At 39.0% G+C, this 16,035-nt stretch overlaps 1 protein-coding gene across 13 annotated transcripts in view; it reads left to right on the top strand.

The window, feature by feature from the left end:
* Positions 1-16,035, top strand: part of SNCA (synuclein alpha) — a 99,414-nt gene that overhangs the window by 12,664 nt on the left and 70,715 nt on the right. For 8 of the 13 annotated variants that reach the window (XM_021550305.4, XM_021550310.4, XM_021550312.4 and 5 more), the window contains one exon: positions 2,360-2,505. The exons of the other annotated variants lie outside the window; for them this stretch is intronic. In XM_021550305.4, the coding sequence (XP_021405980.1) occupies positions 2,360-2,505 (146 nt within the window). The remainder of the gene's footprint in view (positions 1-2,359; positions 2,506-16,035) is intronic. 13 annotated transcript variants of the gene reach the window in all.

Raw genomic sequence — 16,035 nt, forward strand, 5'->3', positions numbered from 1 at the left:
TGGAGAGAAAGAATAATCAAATATTAAACAATATTTTAACAAGTTGTTTTTCTCACAAAGAGGGTGTCTTCTTCATTACCCAATCATGTGAAATGTGTTAAATTACCAATGAGGTCCACCTGTAGCAAACCAAGTTATAAAAGAGGAGGATTCAATAAACAGGCTGCTTTTAAGTCTTCTGATCTGAGTCTGTGAAATTTCTGACTCAATGGTGACATGTTCTGCCATTCAGCACTTTTTGGAAAGGGGAGTTTTCAAAACAATGTGTGGCACTTCTATACAAAAAAAATTTAACAGAACGAAAGGACCCTGAATTATAGAATCAAACTCAGTGGTTTGGGTTGGAAAAGACCCTAAAGATGATCTAACACCTTACATGGGCAAAAATGCTTTCTGCTAGACCAGGTTGCTCATGACCTCCTGGCCTTGAGCACTTCCAGGGATGGGGCATCCACAGCTTCTCTGGGCAACTTGTTCCAGTGCCTCACTGCCCTCCCAATAAAGAATTTCTTCTGTATCTAAACCCATCTTCTTTTAGTTGGAAGTAATCTACTCCTGCCCTGTCCCAACAGGATCACAGGATCCTCTCCATCTTTCTTGTAGGGTTTTATATACTGGAAGACCACAATTAGGGTCTCACCAGCTCTGTTTGCCTTCATAGGAAGGGTGCTCCATCTCTCTGATCATCTTGGTGGTGTCCCCTGGACTCACTCCATCAGGCCCAAGTCTGTCCTGTGCTGGGACCCCAGAGCTGATGCAGCCCTGCAGGTGGGGTCTCACCAGAGCAGGGGGGCAGAATCTTCTCCCTTGACTTGCTGGTTATGCTGCTTTGGATACACCCTGGGATCTTTCCCAGAAAATGAATGAGACAGAGGACAAATAAAAAGCAGTACTGAAATGTACCCAAAACATCTCTTGTTTTAATTTTTTAAAATTTAAATACTTATAGGAAAATTGGGGTTTTATTGGATTTTATAAGCTGCTACTTCATTTTTTTAGACTTCTTTTTGCCATTTGGAACAACATGAGTAAGTTTGTTTCATAACATTATCCAATTTCTTTCTGAAAGACCCAAGCACAATCGGATCTCACTAGGCTTTGCAAGAGATAACATGTTATGAGGACACACATCTGAAGATACATGTTTGCAAGAAGTAGTGGATAAAATCCAAAGCTTTTTGTGGTCTGTAGCTGGTAATAATCAAATGGAGCATCTTAACAGATGTCTTTTTGCACTTGCTGGTATTAAGTCAAACCTTCCCTGAGGGCAACATTTACTTTTCAGCAAACCCACTTTTGATTATCTTCCCCCCTGCTCCCCTGCTAAAAAAGCATGGCAATAGAGTAGTGAATGTATACAGTGAAATTTCTCATGAGGTTATTAGTGTCTAATATAGTGTGGGAGATATTTGAAACACACTTTTTCTAATTTCAGAAAATGTGTAGTCTGTTGTTCTACTCTATAATGAAAGGTCTTGGTCATAAGAGATAATACTTAATTCATTACTAACTTCCCTTTAAATGAGCTGGAATGAGCATTAAATTATCTGCTTCCATTTTCAGTCAGCTAAAAATCTGGCTATGTAACTTGAAGGCATGAAGTCATTCCATCCCTTTTCTTAGAGCAGTTTCACTGTAGTTCAAGCTGCTATCAGAAAGAGCCCTTGGGGATGAATGAGCAGAAAAACCCCAGTGCTATTCTGAAAGGTAGAATGGCAACTGCTGATGTATATGTAGGCTAAATGAGTTGTTGTTTCCCTGGGGCTTGGAAGTTAGCTATTAATCCAGTTTGCTTTGACATTCAGTCTTTTTATAAATTAGTATATTATGTATCGGGGCAAAGATCTCAAGGGACTCAGATAAAAGTTTCTGTTGGAAATTCTCTGGTTGAGCATTAATAGGTCTGCTTTTTAATGATATGTATCTTGGAAAATAAGAAAAAGAAATTATTTTTTGAGTCTTAACACAAAAAATTGTCTTCCAGTCCCTGTATTATACAGCAAGGGGTTGGTGGATTCATTGGAATGCATTTCCAAACTAGGATATATTATACAGTGAGATGGACATAATAAGAGTGTGTAAATAATGACTTTTCTTCCCTAAAGTGCAGTTAGATGTGAATGAAAATGTCAGATGCCTTTCACATGAAAGAAATTGAGCCCCAACTAAGGCTTATTTTTACCTCTGTTGCTCCAGCGTTACCAGATGGATAGTTTAATTTCTCAAGATCCACTTGGGGTATAGAAAATGTAATGACCTTATGGATTTTCATGATGTCTGGCTGTCGGTGATAAATTCTCTGAAAAACTTACAGCTCCCACAGGCATCATGTGTTTTCCCATCTTCTGCTTCTCCTCAGTGGCTGAGAAGACCAAAGAGCAGGTATCCAATGTTGGGGGAGCTGTGGTGACAGGAGTGACGGCGGTGGCACAAAAGACCGTGGAAGGAGCAGGGAACATCGCTGCAGCCACTGGCTTGGTGAAGAAGGACCAGTTGGCCAAACAGGTTTGGTTTATTTGCAGTCTTTTCCAGGTGAAGGAGTGAGCAGTGAGGGGCTCATGAACTGAGGGGCAGATGGAGTTGCTTTCTGTCTCTCAGTTGTATGAATACAGGATTAATTGTGTTGTGCCAAACAAACAGCAAAGAAGATGTCTTCTGTTTATAGCTTTGAGTGACTTTAGTCATTCAAACTTTAGTAGGATTAGGCATGAAACTTTGCTAATCTGAAGTGTTTTAGTTAATTGGCGTAATGGTTTAAAGTGTGATCAACTGGTGGTTCTAAACTCAGCAGCCTCTAGTGGAGGCTAGCTGCTGTAGTATAGCTGTATAGTTTTGTGGAAATATAACTGTTTTCCCCACTAATTTGGGATTGAAAAGCAACTGCTAGTGCTGAAAGGTCAAATAGCAAATCTCAGGTTTAACAGCACAAGTTGTATTCTCTGTAGTTGTAGAGAGGAGGGTTTGTGTACCAATCCACTGACTGGTTGGACACATTGCATCTACAACCAAGATCTGTCTGGAGAGTCACTGTCTTCCATTAATACAGTGACATTATTACAAAAGTGCTTCCAAATATCCTCAATTATTTAGTTTAAGTTTGCTCTAGGTCATCTTATAAAACACTGTAGGTATTTTTATTCATGCGCTGTAGTTGTTCTTCCACTGACACTAGGTGAAAAGTGTCCCCAGCTGGCAGGAACAATGCTTTCCAAAACGTGTGTAGTGTGTTTTTGGAGACAAAAATAACCCAGAAGAGACAGATGCCTCTTTTTGTGCTGTTTTCTATATGAACACTTAGGAGTTAGACAAAAATAGGATTAGGAAGAATGCTTAGTATTTACACAAAAATGACTGTCATGGAATTGAGCATGAAATTCTGTTGTGTATCTTATTTGCAGTTAGTGTCCAGACGAACTGTAAAAATTGCATGCTTAAAAACTGGATTTTTTTTATCCTTACTCAAGTGTAGTCCTGTCTGTCTGACAAATCCTATTGATGCTTTACTATGGGGAGCAAAAAGGGCTATTACGTTGTGGTAGGCATTCATTTCACTGTGATGGATTTTCTTGGAAACATCTCACAAGCAATTTTATTCTCTTTCAAATCAACATTCCTGGGGGATTTTTTAGTCCTCTTTTTTTCAGCTTTAAGTAACATGGTGCTTTTGATGTGGTTATGGATCTTTGTAAAGGCTGTGTGAGAAGATTTGCAAAATGGAGAATCCAATGACCTGCCAGGGGATACATGAATATGGCGTGGTCACAGTAGTCTCTGCCCTTCATTTCTGCTCAAGCTCTTGTGTAGTTTTATGCTGAGAATATTCTTTCCTGTTCACAGCTCTTGAAACTCAGTGTAATAAGGATCATCAGTGCTGTAGTACACAATTACCCCCTTTAGTATTGACCATAACTAATGCCTTTTTATCTCTCTCTATAGGGAGAGATCACTGTAATTATGAAGTATAAAGCAAATGTCTGCTGACTTTCATTTAAATCTGTTCTCTGTATTGTAAATCTTAAATATAAATAATGATGGCTGTAACAGAATAAAATCACATCTGTGAACTGAAAGAACATCCATAATGTACATGCATATTATTCCTATTAATAGCAACATTATTCTGAACTAGTGTTTTGTTCTTTAGATATGTAAAATCATTCATTTGCTATTTTTAGACTGAGATTCTCAGTCATCTATTCAGTATGGCCATGTAGCTGATGAGTATTTGTGGCTCCTCCTGGTCTGCCTTACATCTGTCTTTAATTGGTTTTGCAAGGGATGAGTAGCCATTTCAAAAATGCTAATATCAACACTGAGTAATACAAAGTTATTTTAAAACCTGGTGGGTTTGCATTCCTTTGCAGCTCAGAGGCACATGAGATAGAATTTGCTTGGATTTTCCAGGTAAATTGACAGTTTGGTAGAGAAAGTGTGGGCATAAAGAGTAGCAGTGGGACCTTGAAGGAAACAGAGCGAGTATTTCTGACATAACAGAAGATGCCAACCAGGCATTCAAAGTATCAATAACTTTGTGTCATTTATCTCTCTCTGTAAGGCTGTGTGTGTGGAGGCTGTTTGCGTGTGTGAAAGCCTGCAGTCTTGTGTGCTGACTGGCATTTTTCTTGTGCTGTGATGGAAGATTGGTTTTGACTTTCAACTAATTAAAAACATATTTTTTTTAAATCTGTGGATACAGTGATATTTATGCAGAGGAAATACATAGCAAATTCTTGGTAAAGTCTTTCTTAAGAGGTTTCTCCAAGCTGGCCTAGTGCAGCCTTTAAAACTGGTGTGCTTTGGAGCATGAAGCACAGGCTTCAGCAGCCAAGTGAGGCCAGGCTTGGAGGACTGCTGTGACACCCCACTGTCACCCACCCGCCCTGCAGCTGGTGTAAGCAGGCAGTGTGGAGTGACAGCTGAGAGAGTGGCAGACAGGGGTGACTTGAGAGTGCCCATCTGAGGCTGCCTGGGGGATTTCTGCTTTGGCAGCAGCTAAACACAGCCAGGTTACTGGTGGTTAGTAGGCTCAAATTTATTATAAAAGGGCTAATGGTACTGCAAGAAGTATGTTACTGAATGACAAAACATTTATTGTTTGCCTGTGTGTGATTTAATTCTGTGTACAATGTGTCTTCTAAATGAGTTTTTAAAAAGTAAAAATTATTGATAGTTGCATTTAATGCAGAGATGAACATGAATGTTTTATTTGCAAGCCAGCCTGAATGTGTGTGGGGGTGGGGTGTACCAGCAAGTGAGCATCTAGTGTGTAATATTTTGAAAACAAAATATGGATTACAAAATTTGTTTTCAGATAGTTAATTAACAAATTTAAGTTCTTAACCTCATTGAATCCATATTATTTGTTTCCCTGGCATCTCAAGACTAAACAGTTGCCAACTTCCATGATTTCCACGCTGAGTAATTTTATTTTTATTGGTCTGGCACCAAAATTCCTAGTCAAGCTGATGTGTCAAGGTTCTTTGAGTACCCTATGATGCTATAGTCATATGGATTTCATGTGCTGTAGATTATACTAAAGTAAATGGAAGAACAGGTCTTATCCTTAAGATTTTTGGGCTCTTTATGGTATTTGCTATCTCTAGGTGATAAATCCTTCCACCCCCCCCCCACGTGTTGCTTAATTTAACACATTTGCAGTAAATAGCACTGAAAATACAAAGTTACAGTAGCAAGTAACAAGTAGGTAGGCAATACACTTCCCAAGCAGGTAATGCATCTCGTTGGTTTAGTTATGATGCTTTCAGAGAAAAAGTCTGTGTGTCAAGGCTGACAATTTAGGCATTAGGTGTTTTCTTCTATAAAAAATGGGAATTAAGAGGAAGCCCTGGCTAATTGCATTTAGTGTGAAAATTGAGAGTAAAAACAATGGCAAGTTTGCTGTGTCTCCCCTTCCCACCCCCTGCAATTCCTAGCAGTCCTTAGAATTCGAAGTATCATAGCACAAACATTCAGTGCAGTGGAACCCACAGGTTTAGAATATTTCTTCTCTTATTACTTTTATTTTCTAGAACAGCTAATCTTGTGAACCACCAAAATTATCCACTGACATCATACTTTTTTCAGAGCTAAGGTGAATTAATCCATTTTGGGGAATCACCATAATCAGTAATAAAAATATGTAGAAGCCTTTTTGATCCTTTTTACAGGGAAGCTCCATGAGACATGGTGCATTGCTGAGACTAAAGACAGGATGAAACACCTTTTAATTTTGGTGAGAGCAACTCATTTTTGATTAAGACACGAAACATCACAGTGTACTCCAGTCATCTCGTACTTGTTTATTTGGGAAATCTTACTAGTAGAAAGAATGCAAACCCTGTGAGTTTCTCTGAGAATTTGTCTTTCGGTGGCAGAAGAAAGGATACTTTTGTGCTTTATTAAGCATCAATTTCGTAAATGTAAGTGATACCACTTCTTTCAAAGATATCTAATTTGTCTTGTTGCAAGCAGAGATTCCTGTGTGCTCCCAAAGAAGTTTTGATTACCATCTGTAGTTTAAAAAACCAAAAAAGCTGAATATGAAATCTTGAAGTTTTGCACTTTACACTTTGATTTTAGAAAAAGAGATCAGTTTAGAAACCCATTGTAGAAATCTTAGGCAGAATTAACTTAGGGATGACATTTGACTTCTACCTAACTTATCTTGGATATCAGTTCCCAAAGTTTTAATACCAGCATTAAAGTCCCCAACACTGCTTTAGTGCTCTCCTCATTAACTGCATATGATAAAAACCTCTAGCTTGTTAATTGGAAAGCATCAACAGGCATCAACAGTTTTGTCTCTCTTTATCTTTTTGAGACCTGTTTAGCATATTTTCTTTGCTACAGTGCTAAAATACTGACATATCACATGGAAAATTCCTGAAGCTTTTAAAATTAATGTACTTTTTTGTTGTAAATAAAATTCCAGAAGTATGAATTCTAGTAGGTCTAATCATTGCAGAATTTGGGTGTAGATGGAACTGAGTATTTTGATAAAATATGAAGATCTCCTGGTTCTCTGACCACCTTAATGTTCAGTATACTGTACAGGATGCTTGGTTTATTGAAGGATCACCATTCCCCATCTTTCCAGTCTGTAGGTTAGTTAGTCAATTCATTTTGAAGAGCTTGGAGGAAAAGCTGTGGAGCAGAGATGTCCAGTTTCCCTTTTCAGGAAGGTAATTAGAATTTTTTCACCGTTGCATTCCATTGTTTGCTATTTGAAGATGTGTTCCAAAAGGTGAACAGACCCCAGTGGTAGGATGGTAAGTGTAAGTTGCATGAGAGTGAAGCTGTTGTTCTTTAGTTGAAACAAGCAGATCTCCTAGAGTGTTTAGTATGAGCAAAACATGAAGCCTTGATTTAAATGAGGAAACTTCAGTAAAGATTTGACATGCCAAATGCAGAAATAGCCTATACCAAATTAACTTCTGGAATTACATATTTTCTGTAAGGACTGTAAAGCAGGCAGGCTTTAGGGGTACAGCATCTAATTGCTGTCCTCAACTACTTCTTATCCTTTAGGGCTCTAATAAAAGTAGAGAATGGATAAGTTTGATTAAATATATTAAATAATCTAGTTTCCTAGCAGGCCTGCCAGGCAGCTGTAGGTCTGACTCTTTATGCCTGAGGCAAGCAGTGCCACTTTGTCTTGTGCAGTGTAGAGAGATGGGCTTTCTGGTTATTTGGGGTGGGCTTCACCTCTGTTTTGGTATGACACTTCTGCCTGGTGTGTGGGAACAATGACAGCAATGGTTTGGAAGCGTAAAATGATTTTGGTTGGAAGGGGCTTCCAAACCCCCTGCCACAAACAGGGACACCTTCTGCTAGAGCAGGTTGCTCAATTCCTCATCAGCCTGGCCCTGCAAGATTGCATAGTGTGGTTTCTGGTGGGATAACTAGCACACGGTCGGTCTTTTTCAAGGAAGCCAAAGTGGTTTAGGTGATTTATTAGGAGAAGACCTGCTCAGATAGTCACAGCTGGACATCAGTCAGACAACACTTGCTCTCAAATTTCTATTTGAATCATAATGTACAGAGCATATAGTTGGGGGTAGGCTTTTGTTTTCCCTCATCATTTTATTATTGATCTATGCCTAATGTATGAGTGACTGCTGCAAAACAAAGGGGCTATTTAGCAGCTGTTAGCAGTGTCTCTTTTTTTAATCTCTGTAGATTGATTGAGAGTGGAAGAATGAGGGATAGATTTGCCATTAGGGGATCCACATGGCTCAGGAGCTGATTCACAGAAGATTCTCTTCAGGGAAAACCTGTTTGTTAGCTGTTTCTTTAAATTCTTGAAGGAAGTGGAACTGTCAGTGAGCTGGCATCTCTCTTTGGTTGTAACATAGCTGGACTGATTTATTTTGGTAGAGCTTTTCTTACTGATTTCAGAATTAATGGTGTGTTGTACTAAACTCTCTGTAACAAATTCATTCTATAAAGCTAATGCATGTTCTAAAAACAAACTCTGATTTGTTATGAATCATAAGGCACCTATAGGCAGATGATATTAAAGTTTTGAATCTGTTTTATGTACACAGTCTCCTTCTCATGACAGCATATTTTTTTTAATGGGAAAGCTCATTAATAATTTTGATTGTGTAGAGTATGAATATCAGTGGACGTATGAAATTGTGTTGCAATCCAGTATGAATTGTGAGTGTTGGAATGCAAGTGGCTTTGATTTAGTGATTTGAATTTATTTGGGAAGCACATTACAGTTGCAGTTGAGGCCACTCAATGCAGTTTCATTAATGCAGTTTTATTTTTTTCTTGGTGTTTCCACATGGGCAAGACTCCCATACAAGGCTTAGTATATGTTGATACTACCTAATGGCACAGTAAACAACAGTGTGGAGTGTGTGAAGCAGACTCCAATGTTTACAATAAATTTTATTTGATGAAATGTGCTAATGATGCCCACAGAAAATATGCTGATTAATAGGAAGGGTACAGAAGTCACAAAGCCAACAAGGAGATACAATATTTTTCTTCTACCTTTCTTTTGCTTTCTAAGCTTTTTTACCTTTCACTTCTTTCTTGGCAGGTATGTGCACATTCTGGTAACACTTCTGGATGTGAGTATGTTAATTTTATGTCACTTTGAACACCTCTGTTTGAAATACTTAAAATTAGGCTGAGCAATATAGAAATGAATGTGCACAGAAAATAACAGTACTTGAGAGGGAAGAAGCAGAAGGTGGAAGATGTGTTACTGTAGATAGAAGTTGTAGAATTTTTGTGTTTGTTCAATAGGGTGTTGAAGTTCTGGTAGAACTTTGAATATCAAATTATGCTTGACCTCCCTGGTTGGCAGAGAAAATACTTTTCCTGCTGTGGGGCATGTTGCCAGCGTTTTTTATCAGAGGGCAAAATAGTATTTGAAGAAAAACCATGTTCTCTCTTTCAAAGCATTTCCATGCATTTGTATCTGTGACTTAAGCAGAACTTGAGGAAAGAAAACTTGTAAGGTATTATCAAAATATCCTGGAGGTTATTGCTCTTCATTAATTCAGGAGCAAATGTCAGTGTAATATAAAAGTCTTGCGAGTTTTCCTGGTTTCCTAATGGCTTTCATGCTGTGAGAACATTTCAGTGCAGACTCATGTTCATGTTCTGCCTGCTGCCTTCACTGCTTCTGACCATAATGTATTCCTAATTATCTGTGGAGAGATTGAGTTAAGGAGGGTGGCATCATATTGTTCTTTGTTTTCTAGCAATTGCTTAACCTCAGGTTTATATTTGACTGTGGAGAAATTAAGTGCCCCCATCTTAATCTGAATGTGCCTATCTCCCTTGGTCTCCAAGAATTGTTTGTCAGCTTATAGAAGGGTAAACATGTTCTCCACTAGGAAATGTTCATGTCATGCTAATGAGATATTTGTAAGATCTCCAAATAGAATGCCATTTTAAATTTCTTTTTCTTCAACTTACGAGAGAGAAGCAAAAGACATTCCCCATCCTTTAGCAGGAGTCTGCCTTTTGCATTTATTATAAAGGCTTGCTTGTCTGCAATCTGCTCTGTTTCCTCCCTCCTCTTTACTCTGGTCTCCCTTCTGTCTCCCATAGCCTCCATCTCTTGTTTCCATGTAACTTACCTAATATGCCCCCACAGCACATTCCAGGCTTCTGTGTTGATCTCCCCTGTTTAGCTATGGCCATTGCATTATGGAATTCTCTCAGGCTAACTATGGAACCACTTCCATTTCATAGTGTTCCAGTTTTTCCTATTTATCCATCTATGTGATTTCATGCAGTACTCAAAGAATTTTTTTCCCTGTTCTAAATAGTTACCAATCCTATGGTAAATACTCAGGAAGGTCTACTTGTTGAGAGGAGTACTTTAAGTTCATTTGGGGATGATATATGTTCATGCCAACTATTCCTGTTCTTGCCCACTTTGTATGAAAGATTCAGTAATTTCAGATGGGAAATAGTTTCATGTAACCCATGATAGCTGGGCAAATTGTAAAGTGGCAGTTTTGTGCAACTCAAGGTAAGGGTTTTACAGGCTTAAAGCTGTCTCCTTAGCATCTTCTGCCACATTTCAGTGCTCCTTTCTTCTGCTGGCCAAGGAGGAGTGAGTAAGACTTGGAAGGTGAGAAGCTTAAATGTGATTCATTCTGCACCTATCTGGAAGTCATTGTCTGCAGAGGATTTGTAGCTGGTTGCTGATGTTGTAAAAGCCAAAGACTGCAGCTGGCAGGTTTTTTTAACTAGCAGTGGAAGTTTATGGTGCTGAAATGGCATTTTGGCAAAGCACAGCAATGTGTGTTTATGTCTGCCAGTCTGTTCAGCAAAGCACTGCAGCGGGATGTTTAATAGGCATGAGTAGCAAATTGAGGTCTTGGACTGATATGATGTTGAGGGTTGTATAAACTTCAAGAACTGAAATGTGGAGTGAAAACCTCTCTGTGGAGATAGGGATTAATCTGTGTTTTCAGTATGTCAATCCAATGTCATCTCCCTCCTGAAGAAATCCTGTAGGTTAGGAGGGAGCAGGAGGATGAAAGAAGTAAGGTGGGATGCTTTACTGGGACTATCCAATTACTGGCAGTGCTGCTGTTACTATCAGAAGAAAGGAAATTACTATCAGAGTACTGGTGATAATTAGAAAATATTAGTGTCATGTGATATGCACCATTTTCATGCCTATTTTAACCACTGATAGAACTTAAAGAACCTGTGGAGTGACTGATAAAAGCTTGGACAGAGCCTGCACATGTCTGGACTTTCTTGAAGCTGCTAGGACATCATGAAAGAGATGATCCACCTTTCTTGCAGTAAACTGTCACTAAACTCTGCCTCTCACCTGCTTTTCAACTGTGTTAATTTGTTTGCTAGAGGAAGTTAAGTGTCTTGGATAAGATGATTGGTAATAATTTTTCAGTTTTTACGTACTTGTTACAGAATGTTTCAAAAGTTTCCATGATATATCTGGACAATGGAATTTGTTACTGGACAAAGCTACGGTGACTGTCTCAGAAACATATCTGAATATTTAGATTGCAAATGTTTTTTTGCTGGTGGCTTATCTAATGCAAAATATTCCCTATGGGGAAACTGGAGGTGTAAGCTGCTAAAGTTGTCCTTCAAATAACCATGATTTTTGCAAGACTGAAGTAGGCAGAAAGCCTGATTCTCAAGTGTATTGGACATATTGATTGCCCTTCAAGCTTTGGGTGTTAGCTTTCAGAGCTATTTCCTTCTGCTTTATTAGCACATGCCCTGGAGGTTTGCCAGACTTGGGTCAGAAAAGTCAAAATCAAGCTCAAAATGAGTAGATGCACCCAGTATAGAACTACTTTTACCCTGCTTGGTGGGTTAGCTATGAACAGAAGGAGGAGCTGTGTGTAATTGCCTTTCCTTCAGAAGCACATAAAACAGGATTTGTGCCTTTGAAGCAGCCTAATCCCTCTGTCCCACCTTCCACTCCATCCTGTGTAGAAGGGGCATTACCTAGAGCAGCTGATACCCTGCCAGTATTATGTCAGCCATGCATATTTCTTCTCAGGGGCTGTGGGATGAAGAAAAGGCTCTGGGTTTCTTCAGCTGACCTCTGCTGTACCTTTTAATTGTGTAATATAGGTCTTTCTTCAAGTGCTCCTATATGTAAGAAAGATATGTGGATATTTGTTTTTCCTTACTAATTCCCTGTGATGATTTTAAGGCCCAGAGGGCTCATTGTGGTCTAAATGAACATGCATTGACCTGGAGTGGTGTGAAAAATTCAGTTAAGGTGTCAGGTTGTGTGTCAATCCTGAGAAATCTCCTTTTATCCATAGAGACAGTGTTTCTAACAGGGAATGTCCATTCAACATGAAGGCAAGAAGCAGTGGTTGAAACAAGCTATCACATCTAAAGAAAATTATTTTTACAGCTTGTAAAGCAAAATGTGCTTGGGGAAGGCAATGACAAGGGGAATTGAGCTGGGTTACAGAGCACTTTTAAGACATGCAGGTTCTCTTGATTTTGTGTGAGCCTTCAGAAAGGAGACTGGAAGCTGTAAAACCTGTTAGCAGCTTTGCTGAGAGCTCACTGTGAGCTTCTGGTTGCTTCTAATTTGAAGTGTTTTTAATTATTAAGCTAATAATTTGTAATAAGTTAATACTTTAAAGGTATTGAAATGTGTGGTTTAATTATAAGTGCGTATGCAGTTGCTGGCCAGTCTGGTAGAATTTATATCCATAATGCACTTTCAAGATGATAATGTCTGCATGAAACAGTTATACTTTGCCTAATGAATATACTTATGTCAATTAAAAATAATAACATTACTCTGGTGGCATCAAACACTTCAGTTCATTACTTAACAACCAGCATATCTTAGCCCTGTAAGGACTGCACTCAGTTGCTTGTTTAACCCCTGTCTGACTTAGCTAATACTTCATATGGTTGATCTGAACAAATGATTCTGTTCAAATTCCTAGTAGCATCAGTTTTAATGGCTGGGTCATTTTTAATTCTGTGCATGCGGCAGATGATCTTACAAATCCCTCAAGATATAATTGAGTTCAGACATACTGTATGCAAATTGTTTTGTAGAGAAAGGTCAGAGATCAAATAGAGCTGGAGGCTGAATTAATTTCCCTCTCTGGAGAAAATTGTTTTAACAGGTTAAGAGTGAAGTCACTGGCACAGATCTTCAGATGAAGAAAAGATTTCCTCTCTTCTCCTCATCCCTACCTTGGTCTTGGAATTTTTTCTGAAGTGTGTTTGTTGTATTTGATGATGCTGAACCAATGCATTTAGCAGCTAAACTCTCTTCCTTGTCCACAGCATGGAGACAGGCTTTATGAACATGTATTTGTACAACAAAAGTTTAAAAGGTGAAGGAAGGTGGGATTAGTGATGGCTGTTGTGATAGAATGCAGTGCAGCGTTGTCAGACCAACAGGTGAAAGATGGAAGCTTTTACTAGGAGCCTTATGCCAGTTGTTACCTTTTGTTAGCATGGAATTTATAAAACAGCTTCTTGAAATGGGGGCACATTTTTTAAGCACCATTCTTCTCAATAGGTTACATATGTGTACTTTAAAAAAACCCTAGGTAATAGTTATTCCAGTAGCTTTGAAGGAGGGCATGTGTTCACATACAGCTAACCTGATGTCTGAGCCAGAGTAGTGAGCTTACTTTTTCACAGTCACCAGCATAATGTTTCCTCTGTGGTCTATTTTTGGAAGGGGTAGTGTACTCATCATTCACAGGAAAGGTAACAGATTTAGCAGTGCCTCTTTCCACCTCCTACACGCCATCTATGAGATGGAGTTTTTAAGCTTTGCTGTCTCTGTAGATTTTTCCCTGAGCTGCATTTTGGATGTATGCTTTATAATGCAGCTGATTGGACTGCTGTAAATGCCAGCTGTTGTCCAAACTGAGAAATAGGGGAGGCTGGAAGAAGTAATAAAACCACTTTAGAAATCAAAGCCTACACCTTGCTTTGAAATCTATTTGTAAACATCTTGATGACAGTTGAGTAGGGATGGATTTGTTTTTTCTTCTTTTCCCAGCCGCTGTGTTCCTTAGCTCAGCTCTATGCTTCTAGACTGTGTGTGGTACATTATGGGAAGGGAAGCCTTTGCAGGCCTCCTGAAGGAAAATCAGACTTGGGAATTCATCCTGGTATGCAGGCTACAAGAGAATATGGAGACCTCTTGGTTGTACTTGAAATAAAATGGATGATCACAGCTGGTCAAGGTGTTGGGTTAGTGTGTCCCCAGAGACTTAAGGACATTCAGTTGCTTCAAGTTTTCTCTGTTTATCTTGGATTTAAAGTTGGCCTAAGGAAACAGTAACTGATTTGACTGGGACAGATGGTAAACTCAACTTTTCTCTGCATCCTCTAATTAGCAAAAGTCTATTTGAGGAATCACAGCCAATAGTGGGGATAGCTGGGTTCAGGAAGAATGGAAAGACTGGGTAGGGGATATTTGATGATTAGAGATTGTTAGGATTATATTTGATGATTAGGGAATGAGTGGGAGGAGACAAGAGTGGTCATATATGAGAGAAGGTAGTTCTTGATTCCCCTTGCATTCAAGCACAATGAAGCAACCTGTTTCCTTGGTGTATAGGATGCTGGCATGGAACTCACTCTTCAAAAATCTTTCTGCTTCTAGGGATGCAGAAGAAGGGCTCAAGCTGATATATGGGATATGCAATGGATTTCACCTTTGTCTTATACCCAGTTTTTGCCAGCAAAATAGTGGCTGGGAAGTTGAGCTGCCCAGGATCTTCAATGTTTCAGGCTGATGTTTTGCCTTTTTGGTGAACATTGATAATAAATGGGAATCTCTTGTGAAGAATAAGTTGTATTTTAGTTTTTTTTTTTTTTAATAACTGCTCTGCATCTGTCCTATGTTGATCCCTTTGATAATTGCCAGGGAACTTATTTGTAGCAGAGCTTTAAGTGCTGACTGCTTTTGAACATCTATCCTAGCATCTAAAATTGGAGTAGTCTGGAAAAGCAGGGTGTTTGAGTGGTTGTTTTACAGGGACATTAGTTCAGCTGATTTCAAATTATCTGAAAGGATCAGTACAGGGTCCATCATATTGTGTCCTCCACTTTTGCTTTCATGTTTTACACTTAAGTGCCTGAGACATATTTTGAGCTGTGTGCAAACAAATCGCATCCACCCAAATGTTCTTAGATTGAATGCTGACCTCTCACTAGGTCACCTAATTTGTACCCCTTGCCCAAAGGAGAAAGAAACTGATCAGATTCTGAGGATCTTGAATTTGGATGGGTTTGAAAGAAGACCAAAAGGAATTCTTAAAGATTATAAAGTTTAAGAAAAATCTTCAGCCATGTGCTTTGTGTTTGCTGATTATCCACATTAAAAATAAAATCAGAATACCTTTGAAATTTTCCAGGGAGTTAAAAATCTGTCCAGTAAGTTCTATAATCTCTTAAAATCTGGGCCTTAGGTCCATCTGTCCTACAAGCAATCTTGTGACCTGCAGGGAAGCCCTATCCTTTTGATTTCTGTTGGGTGCTCAGTGTTTGACTAGCTATTTCATCAGCCCAGTACAACATCATATTGCTCTACCAGAGAATCATGGAATGACTTGGGTTGGAAGATACCGTAAAGATTTCCAACCTTCCAACCCCCCAGCCATTCTCTTCCCTGCTCCTTTGCCATGATCTCTGCAGCAGTCCTGTGGAAGTAATGATGACTGCTGTTCTGATAGACACTGGTCTCCCCTTTGCCAGGATGGCAAGGGTGTGACTCCATCATTGGCAGTGATATTGACACTTGAGCAAAGTGCCAACTGTTTCAACTTTCAAAATATAAAGAATTTCCAGAGTGTTTATGTGCACTTCTTGCCCTGATCTCCCAAGTAGAGTGGTAAGAGATCAGAACTGGATTGGTGCTCTCCAGCTTTTCTTACAAATCATCAGGGTGCAAGTCAAGGTAGGCTTTTTATTACCCTAATGCACAGCTTATCTTTTGTTAACTTTTGTTAACTTTTGGACAAGCTACTTTACTTGTCCATGGGCAGACAGGTACAAGACTTTTATCCACAATGC

This window comes from Lonchura striata, chromosome 4, assembly GCF_050655825.1.
Source record: "Lonchura striata isolate lonStrDom1 chromosome 4, ASM5065582v1, whole genome shotgun sequence".
Lineage (NCBI taxonomy): Eukaryota > Metazoa > Chordata > Aves > Passeriformes > Estrildidae > Lonchura > Lonchura striata.